The sequence below is a fragment of the Echinops telfairi genome, unplaced genomic scaffold, assembly GCF_000313985.2.
Source record: "Echinops telfairi isolate 266 unplaced genomic scaffold, ASM31398v2 ScPeMD7_49;HRSCAF=173, whole genome shotgun sequence".
NCBI lineage: Eukaryota > Metazoa > Chordata > Mammalia > Afrosoricida > Tenrecidae > Echinops > Echinops telfairi.
This window is the reverse complement of record NW_022103947.1, coordinates 1957528-1968085: the sequence shown is the minus strand read 5'-3', so window position 1 is coordinate 1968085 and position 10558 is coordinate 1957528. Positions and strand designations below refer to the sequence as shown.

Below are 10558 nucleotides of genomic sequence, written 5' to 3'. Positions count from 1 at the left end.
CCTAGAATAGACTTTAACAAGGGTACCATCCTTATTTTGCAATCTAATCTTGATTTATAGTTCTTCTATTCTTTTACCTCCAGAAAAAAGCCAATTAAATAGCCTATTTTGTGCTTGATAATAGAGTTTGAGTTTCCATTTTATGTACTTAAACAAATGGAAAAGACACATTATGAAATTTTACTGTGCAACTCTCATTGGAAATTATGAGGGAATAGACATTAATTAATGAAAAATGAGACCTTTGCCTGCTAATTTTGTGATAAAACATTCCAATAAAAATCATTTGTCATCTCCATGAACGAACATGATACAAGTCAAGATAAACCTAACAGCCAAGCAAAAGGGCCTAGTCCTTGCCAACTGGAGGTGTGCATGAAGACTCTAGAGTTAGTTGGCCTGTTCTGAAGCAGAAACACTGTGAGGTCGGTTTTCAGCTGCTCCAAAGTCAATAAAGTTATGCCTGTGAAGTGACACACCAAAATAGACAACACTGTGAATAGACATTTTGGCATAAGTGCCTTTTGGGCAGAGGCCAAAAGTGCTGTCCACTTAAATAGTTATTTACAAAATGCCACTGGAGCATATCTTTTGAAAAACAAAACAAAACACAAAACAACTTCATCCTTAGATATAGAGAAAGCACCGCTAAGGATTGATCAAGCTGGAACCTGACCTCGCTTTTCACTCTGCATGGATAGGATTTGTCAATTCTGTCTATATAATTCACTTAACCCAATGCACTAACATTTACCACAAGGCAAACACTGTGCTGGGTCCTGTTACAAAGATGTATCAAATGAGCATGATCTTCGCTTATTCATAATGATAATGGGATGGAGGAAGTTAAATGGAGAATATATAAGATATAAATGAATAATCATGAGGAAAAAGATAGAGACAAAGGCACAGCACACAAAGAATCCCTCCTATTGCCAAGGGAGAGGTCATGCTTTTGGCTCTACAAATGGTATTTAAAATAACAGACTTTATTCCCTCCTGAAAACCTGTTAGTAAAACCATTTCAGTAAATGGCCATCCCATACGCCCAATTACTCATGTCAGAAATCTACGTGCCCTCTTCAGTTTTCTTTTCTACCGCCTCCCATACTCAATGCCTCAGCAGCAGCCCTGGAAACTTGACCTGTCAACTAGACCCTGAACCCATCTACATTTCTTCTCCAGTTCAAGCGCTCATCGCTTCTCATCTGAATACCTGCAACAGTTTGCTAATTTCCACGCAGGAGGCAAGAAATATATATATATATATATTTTAGAAGTATATATTTTAAAAACATAAATCTCTCACGCAAAATCTTCTAACGGCTTTTCATTACATGTAAAATAAGACCTAGTCTTTTTTCTCATGACCTTCATGATCTGATTCTCCACACCCTCTCCAACCTGCATGCAAACCCCCTCCATCTCCATCCTGTGCTCCAACCAAATTCACATGCTTTTAGTTTCTGGAATGTGCCAAGTGTTTCCAGATCTCTGCCTTTGCCTGTGATGTTAACTCAGTCTGGAATGCTCAACCCTCTTCTTCACAGAACTGCTTATAATTCAGGTATCAGCTCATATATCATCACCTTGGAGAGGCCTTTAAATGATTTCCCCATGTAAAGTAGACCCCTCTGCTCCCTCAGAATTTCTATTTCACAGTAGAAGTCCAGTTATTGAATAGTTATGTGAAGTTATATATTTGCTTTTGGTTTTGCTTGCTTTTTAATATTTGTGTCCTTTAAATAATAATAATTAAAAAAACCACCTCACTGTTGAGTTGATTTGTACTCTCAGCAACCCTAAAGGACAGGACAGAATTTTCCCTATGGGTTTCCAAGACTGTAACTCTTTATGAGAATAGAAAAGCTCATCTTTCACCCTTGGTGGTTTCAAACTGCTGACTTTGCAGTTAACAGCCTAATGGGTAACCACTATGCCACCAGGGCTCCTGTGTATCCCATGGAGACGATGAATTCCATGATACACGGTCTATTATTCACCAGAACCAAGCATAGTAGCTGACACATAGCAAGAGCTAAGTAAATGTTTGTTGAATGAATGAATAAATGAATGAAGTTCTCAATCAATTGCCCCACATATTCAGCCCAACCCACTGCCATCAAGTCCATTTTGACACATAGCGACCCCATGTAGGGTTTCTGAGGCTACAAATCTGTTCAGGAGCAGATGGCCTCATCTTGCTCCATGGACATGTTCAACAGAATGGCTTAAATGGTAAGGTACAGTATTCAGATTCTCTCTGCAGCACTGGCCTACCTGTTCTGGGAGAATTATGCTCCGAGGACAACATGAAAAGGAAAAAAGTAACAAACTTGGGGACCAGAAGCTTGGCTTCCAGTCTTGTATTTTTCTTGTAAAAACTCGGGTAACAAGTGGCATAGTGTATAAAAAGAAGTACATCAAGGGATTAAGACACCAGGCTCTAGAGTCATTAACACCTGGCTGTAAGTCCTGTAGTCATCAATTATTAATTAATGAAGTGACTTTGGGGTCTGTTATTTAGCATGTCTGAGAGGACTTTTCTCCTATAATTGCTTGGCATTTGAATGTAAATTTCTAGGCACAGTGTCCAGAGTATAGCAAGTGCTCAGTCAATGCCTGCTATTAATATTCTAGGTTGACAGCTTCCTCTGATATATGACAGTTGCCTCTGACAGATCTTCTGATCTCTATATGATAGATTTAGGAATTCATGTTCCTAATGGTAGGATTAAACAAGTGAAAGATGGGAAAGATATCTGAAAGAGTAGAAAACAAAACCTGTAAACTGTGAAAGCTAAGATTATGACATCAACAATTACTGAAGGGCTTTACTACATATTATAATAGATGCTGAGCCATAGCAGTGAACAAGGTACTACATGCATCTTTAAAACGGTTAATTTCTCATAAAGGAGACAGTTAACTACAGCGGTAATTCGAGTACTGAATAAAGAGTTCTTAGGGCTATTCTAATGGATGTTACTTGAGTTTATGCAGAAAGCATGTGGTATGGTATGGAAAGGGGAAAGAGGACCAATCAGAGATGGCTTCCTAAAGAAGCCAAAGTTCTTTGAAGAAATGGAAAGGACCAGTATCAGCCAAGAGAAAGGCAGAGACCAAGAGAAAGAAGAGCATCTGCAGAAGGAGGGGCAGCTATGAAGACCCATGTTGGGAAAAAGCATGATGCTACTAGAGTTTGATACACCTGCAGTAAGACTGTCTGCAAACACAAGTGGTAATTTACCAGACAGTTAAAAAAAGAAGGTGAAATTCATATCTTGTCTTGAAATACTCTTACAAAAGTGTGAGACACTATAATTTCTGAGGCAAATGAGTCTCACTGTTTCTGCATTTCATTGTGGAGGGTACTATTTCTTCAGTATTATAAATCCAGAGGTTATTTGGATAACGTACAATTTTTTCTGGATACTGAATACTAAATTATATAGAATTAATGAATGAGCTAATTGTCCAGCCTTCCACTTCATTCTGCCTGTGTATACACTTCAAGTGGGATAGGAAAAAGAAATAGATTCCCTTGTTGTTTATATTTACTTAAATCCACATTATATTCCTGTTGAAATTAACAGATTTCTCATTAATTTTTCAAAATGGATCCATTGGTTTAGTTCATTTACAAATGAGGAATATACATGTACCAAATATAGAAAGCATTAAGCCCTTTAAAAATTTCACTTAGACAATCAACATTACCCGCCAATTGCATAACATCTTTTCGCACTTATCCTGTAATCACCGAAGGTAGAAGTGACAAAATCACTTAGAAAACTCACCATCATTCCTTAATGTTAGTGGTGTGGGCGGCCCCAGAACCTTGTGATTGGTTATAGTGTTGGTAACCACACAGGTATAATTCCCAACATCTGATTTCTCTACTTTGGCAATATACAGATTTCCAGTCTCTTGAGAAACAAAGCGACGATTATCCTGATAGGAAGGGTATTCATTGAAGATCCAGGCATAACTCAGCTCTGTAAATAAAAGGAAACTTCATTATGACTAAAACTTTTGACATTGAAAGTTTACTGTATTCATGAAATATATGGTTAAGTTAGAAATCCATACTGGTGCCCAATGACCCTTTTAGTCTGCTAAATTGAAATAGGAAGCAAACTTCAGTATTTAAATATTTTTATTACTCTTTTTCTCATTAGTAAATATATTAGGTTTTATTTTTAAAGAACTAGAAGATTCACCCACAGTTGTTTAAGGGTTTTAAATAAGCACGTATTATATGTTAAACGTGTATCATCAACTGATGTATTGCATTGAGAAAATTTATAAAGATTTAAAGAGCAAAATTATCACTTTGAAACTAATGTGTGCCTGAACCAACCCATAGTCTTTTTAATGGCCTATGTGCATGCAAGAGCTGGACGGTGGAAAAAAGGAAAACAGATGCAGAATTGATGAATTAGAATTGCGTTGTGAAGTAATTCTGAATATACTGTGGACTTCCAGAAGAATGAACAAATTGGTATTAGAAGAAACACAACCAGAATGGTCCTTAAAATTGAGGATGGTGAGATTTCAGCTTTCAGCACATACAAGCAAAAACAATTGCTAGTAAAGGAAGCCATGTTTGGTAAAGCAGAGCATTAGCAAAAACAATGGAAACCCTCATTGAAATAGCTTGGAATCATAACGATGGACCCAAACATACCCACCATCGTGGAGATAGACAGGACTGGGAAACATTGTGTTCTGATTTAATATATATATATATTGTTCTGACCATTATGTTCTGATTATATATATATTGTTCTGACCATTCAAATTCTTACTTTCTTCCTACTTGTGAGGTTGAATTTACTTTTCAGCTTTTGTGAGGTAATGGTTTATTGTTGTGTTAAATGCTTGTATTGCCTGGCTTATTTAGTCCCCAAACTTAAATCTACACTTTAAAAATTGGCTGAAGAACTATTATATCCATAGGGCAATGAATATGTAGTAGAGGTGAAAGAGCAACATTTTCACAAATACTTGTGCACTGCAGAATATATGCCAGCGGATGAGTATAACAGTCAGTCATACCTGAAGGTGTTCCATTGGACATTCTCGCTTTTCTGAAAACTAAGTAGTTTTGAATGAGCGCATGAGTCAATACTTTCAATTTTGGAAAGTTTCAGTGACAGCAAGCTTAAATAATCTGGGGCCGTGAACCACTGCACTCCAAGGAAATCACACTTTTCCAGCTCCAGACATCCAATGACTTCATCTCCTTAAAATATGCTTTCCCGATTGGTTTAAGGCTGCAAACACAATATACTTACCAATGAAAGACACTTGCCAAGTTGCCCCAGTTTATCAGCCAAAGTTTGATGGGGTAGGCAAAGGACAATTAGATACAGAGGGAATCCCTCTGCTGCAGAACTAGTTAGCCAGGCTTTTGTATAAATGCCTTAAGTGTCCTTGGGAAATGGCAGAAAGAACACTTACGTTTTGAATCATGAACATTAATTACTGTAAAAGGCTTTTTTGTTGTTTAACACTTGAATGAGTCCCAATTGTAATTGACCTCAACAAATGAATGTGAAACACGAAATACATTCTGCCTTCGGATGCCACAGTTTGCATACAAAAGGGTCAGGTGAGCTGCTTTCCCTTCATCATTTGACATTTTTTGGACATTTTTGGACATTTCTACACGCACTATTTTAGATGAATGTAATTATGTTTATATGAGAAGAGCTAATCATTTTATTTACACATGTGCATGTAATAATTATAAGCAACCCATACTGATGTCAAGAGGCTACTCAATATGAACAAGCAAGTGCATCTCAGCAAGCTAGTTACTTCTTCCAGAAACTGAATTCTGGGAGAAGAAAAGCTCCTACAAGTCGTGAAGCAGTATAATCAGCTATCACCATCTATAATGACCAGAGACATTAATTATCTCCAAGCACACAATCTACTACTTCTTACTCACCCAGGTATGTGAGTTTCAGGCAAACTGAGTAATCTCAGAGCATTTAAATGTTTTCATAAGAACAGTGAAAGAACACAGCCCCATTAGCCATAAGAGAGTTTTAAGTATCAATTGCATCTCCAAAGTCACCTGGTCAAAGGTAGAAAGCAATTTACCAGCACAATATTAATCAACCAGTAACTTATTAGGTAGCTAGATAGGGAGTCGTCTCTCTCTCTCTGCCAAGGTGACTCCACAGGAGGTTGCTGCAGAGAATCAGGAGAGCCCAGTCAGCCACAAAGGCTAGAGAGAGAATGCACAAATTCAGGCCATTGAGACAGGAATCCAGTACACCTGGGAGGGCCCCAATCTAGGCCAGGGGAGCTTAATTCAGCCAATGGAGTCAACCAGTACTGTCAACCACACCTCCCAGTGGAGGGCCCTGAAAAGCCACAAACTTCAAGACCACCCCCTCTTCTTTTCCAGCTGCTCCTGAACTGGTCTGGTAGAGGTTTCTCAGGCCTCAGGTTTCCCCATGTGGGTGTGAAGTGCTCTGTGTCAAACCGGAAACTCGTTCTATCCTTTATAAAAACTCACTGGGATCCTAAGCCAGGCTTCTGTGTGAATTCTTTTTAGTATGAAGCCACGGACGGGGGTATTTCTACCCAAGGAATCTAACAACCTCTCCAAGGAGATTTGTACTCAAATAAATGAAACAGTCCTCCCCGCCCCCACCCTGTGCCAGCCTGACATTTCTCAAAATCGTTGTTTCCTTTAGCTAGTGGCTACAAAGTTCCCTGAGTTTGGAGGGAGAAGGCTGGCTCAGGAATTAGAAATTCATACAGACTGTAAACATCTATGAAAATATGCTCCTGCTTGCTTTTTTTTCTAGTTGGAAGAAAGAAACTACAAAAGATCAGAGTTCAAATTTGTGTTATACCCTCTTTCCCTGAAAATAAGACGTCCCCCGAAAATAAGATCGACTTACAGCTTTGCCTCTCACTGAAATATAAGGCACCCCGAAAATAAGACCTCCCCCAAAATAAGGCCCCCCTGAAGCTACTGTAACTCTGGACTCTGGACTGTAGTGGCAGGCACCACCACGCAGCTCACTGTTGGCCGCAGCGCAGCTGGAGCAGACAGGAAGTACGAGGTCTTTTAAATAAAACAATAAATGTGTACCGTATTATTCTTCAAGAAAAATAAGACATCCCTTGAAAATAAGACCTAGCACATCTTTGGGAGCAAAAATTAATATAAGACACTGTCTTATTAAGTGGGAAACAAGGTATATAAAAGGGGAAACGGTATATAAAAGGGCCATTTAAGCTTTCTCACTTTCAACTTCTTAATACATAAAAAGAGGACAATGTAGATACTAAGTGAGAATTTTTGTGTGTGAAGGCAATCTGAAATTGAGATAGCTAGTTTATTGTGCTAGCCTGACCGATAAACACAAGTGGGATTAATTGAAGGGCGGAGAGATAAATGGCTCAGTGAGCCTCACCTTTCTTGTCTCTTGCTCTTTGATCATCAGACCAGTGTGCGGGTGCCTTGCTTGTTCTGTGCCTCAATTTAAAGGCTACACTACTGTGGGACGCCTAGCCTGTGGATTGTGTTGCTGTAAGTTGAGGTCCCTTTTAAGACCACATGATTGAAATTTACATGGGGACTGACAGTTGGTAACCTGGCTGACAGTTGGTGACCTGCCTTGCTATTTGCTGCTGTGCTTCTATTTGCTTTGTGCTATTTGCTTCTGTAGAGAGAGCCTAGCTCTCTCTACAGAAGAGGACCTGGCAGCCCTCAAGACTTGAAGGACTGCTAGCATCTCAAAACTCTCTCACGGGAGTGAGTTGCACTGAGCCATCTGTACAGCTTTATAATTTAACTGTTCATTTCTTGTATTATATATCTATCTATCTGTATATAATTTAACAGTTCATTTCTTGTGTTATATATCTAACTATCTTTGTAAATAAATATATAAAATTATCACCAATCTGGTTTTATCTCTCTAGAGAACCCTGTCTAACACAGAAATGTATCAAGGGCTATCCAGATGTTAGTTATAATTGGTATTTCATTTCACCAGGTTAATCATTTTAAAAGGTACAAAAACATCAATTAGCAATTTTAATCTCTTACAAATAAGTTAGTTACTCCTGTTTCACTGTTCTTGTGTTTTAAATGATTTAGTGCTTTGGTGAGGGATGCAAACTACCTTGTGAGTATAATACAAGCACCTACTGTTCTGTGGGGCTTTGTTTTATGGCTCTTCCCAGACACTGCACTTTTTTTTCCACACAACTGAAGGTTTGTGGTGACTCTTGTCAAGCAAGTTAATCAGAGCCATTTCCTTATTTTTTTTCTTTATGTCACCTGTGCTCATGCTGTGTTTCTGTGGTAGTTTTTCGTAATTTTTCATAATTCTCAGTTTTTGATAATTCTCAGAAAACCACACATTTTAAATAACATTGCTGCATATCTAATAGGTTTGGCAGTTAAATTTTATGTCAATTTGAGAATACCTGCTTGGAGGCAGGGTGGGGTCCAGACTGTCAATCAAGTAAGTGGCAACCTGCTGATGACTCCTTGGGGCTGTGGCCTTTTCTATAAGATAGAATGGGAACTGCTTCTCATTTTGCTTCTTTGTCATCCCGCTCGCTAAGACTCTGTGTCTGTCTCCAGGTACAGCTCCATGTGGGTCACCTAAGCCTGAGAGTTGTGAGTGCCCTGCTATGTTTACACCAACCTTGTATCCAGCAGCTAGCTGCACACTCCTGCCTGTGATCTCCCTGCTTTCCAATTCAAATGTCTGCTTGCTGGGTCATTGGCCTACAACTACGTGAGTGTGAAGAGGCCCCTGACTAGCATTTAACCCACAGACTTGAGTTGGACAGGGCTAGGATGTCTTCTTGATGTAACAAGTGACTTGTTAATATAAAGTTATTTGTTGTGCATAAGTGTCACTGATTTGTCTCTCTAGACAACTCAGCTTAACACAATAGGCTACCTAACAACACCACACTGCCATTAAGTGTTTCCAACTCAAAGTGACTCCATATAGGCTTTCTGAAGCTGTAAATCTTTACAGAAACAGATAACCCCATCTTTCTCCTGAGGAGTGGCTGGTGGATTTGAACAGCCAACCTTATGGCTAATTTAAATTATCCTGTGGGATTATAAAGACACTTTCCCCCAGATTTGTCTCGCCCAAAGACATGCCAAACATTAGAGGTTATTTGCCAGTATATAATGGGAGGCCAGAAGCTTAGAGATCCTCCCTGAAGGCATTCAGTTGCCAGACTACTGTCTGGTCCCACCACAAGTCGGACCTACTCCCTGCTGTTAAGGACAATGGGCGACTTCTCCTTAAAGGCTTCTGATCAACATTCTGGTCCCTGTAGGTGGGGTTTACACCCTACTGATAATGGTTTCTATGGAGATTCATAGAACAGGTCAAACCTGTTCAGTGACATCCAAAGTTAGGCTGCTATCTTGAGTCTAGGATCCACTCTTCTTGTCACATATATATTTAACTGTACAATTGCGCCTATTGAACTTGCAATTAGTTGTGGGGGGCTGGCCTTTCCCCCACATTATCCCATATTTCCACCAGTATTTCTTAATAGACTACAGTACAGTGCAAACCTAACTTATATTCAATGGGAAACAACAAAAATGATACGATCTGCTTTATTTTGATATGTGCTTTATTTGTTTTGTTCTGGAACAACAATTTAAAAAATTTCCAAAATCTGTTCCTTGGAATATCGATTCCCCTTTAAGGGATGCTCTTGGTCTCTTCTCTCTCCAAATTTAAAAGACATGAGAATATAATGTGGAGAAGCACTTGAATAAAAAAAATTTCAGGCACATTAAAAATTATTATCCTTTCAGAATATAAGAGAGATTTTAAATGCCCCTTTCCCTGAAATTGCTCAGAGTACATTTAATATTTCATCTTGATTTCTCTTTCTTTTTAACCTTGAAAGCAGCTACTTAAACCAACAAACAAACAAGCTAAAAAAACAAAAACCACCAGAGTTGATTCTATAAGACAAGGTAAAACTGCCCAGTGCATTCCTGAGACTGTGATTCTTTACAGGAGCAGAAAATCTCATCTTTCTAACTGAGCTGCTGGCGGCTTCAAACTGCTAATTTCCTGGGTAGCAGCCCTGTGTGTTACCACTATACCACCAGTGCTCCTCAAGTATCTTCTAACAGCTAAAAATTTTGGTTTGGGAAACCATGCACTAATGCAGTGACTTCAATTCAAGAAAGCAAAAAAGTGCAGTAGATGATTCCTAATTGTATTAGTTTGGTTTGGTAGAACATCATTAACCAACCAACCTATTCCAATGGCAGTGGGTTGGTAAGACAGAGTAGAATTGCCCTTTGGGTTTCAGAGGTTTTCTCCTGTGGAGTGACGTATGTTTGAACTACTGACCTTGGGAATTACAACTCAATACATAAACCATTACACCACCAGAGCAGTACTGTTAGGTGCCATAGGTTCTAAATAGGGACCCTATGTACAATATAAGGGGGTATATCCCCCCTACCCCAAACTGGATTTTACCCCCAAATCTATGTATTTAATTTTTTTAACAAAACAAC

The 10558-nt window shown here is 38.9% G+C and overlaps 1 protein-coding gene across 1 annotated transcript in view; it reads right to left on the bottom strand.

Moving 5' to 3' along the window:
• Nucleotides 1-10558, bottom strand: part of CNTN4 (contactin 4) — a 1263733-nt gene that overhangs the window by 297065 nt on the left and 956110 nt on the right. Inside the window, exon 9 of the mRNA XM_045290662.1 lies at nucleotides 3801-3998. Within this exon, the coding sequence (XP_045146597.1) occupies nucleotides 3801-3998 (198 nt within the window). The remainder of the gene's footprint in view (nucleotides 1-3800; nucleotides 3999-10558) is intronic.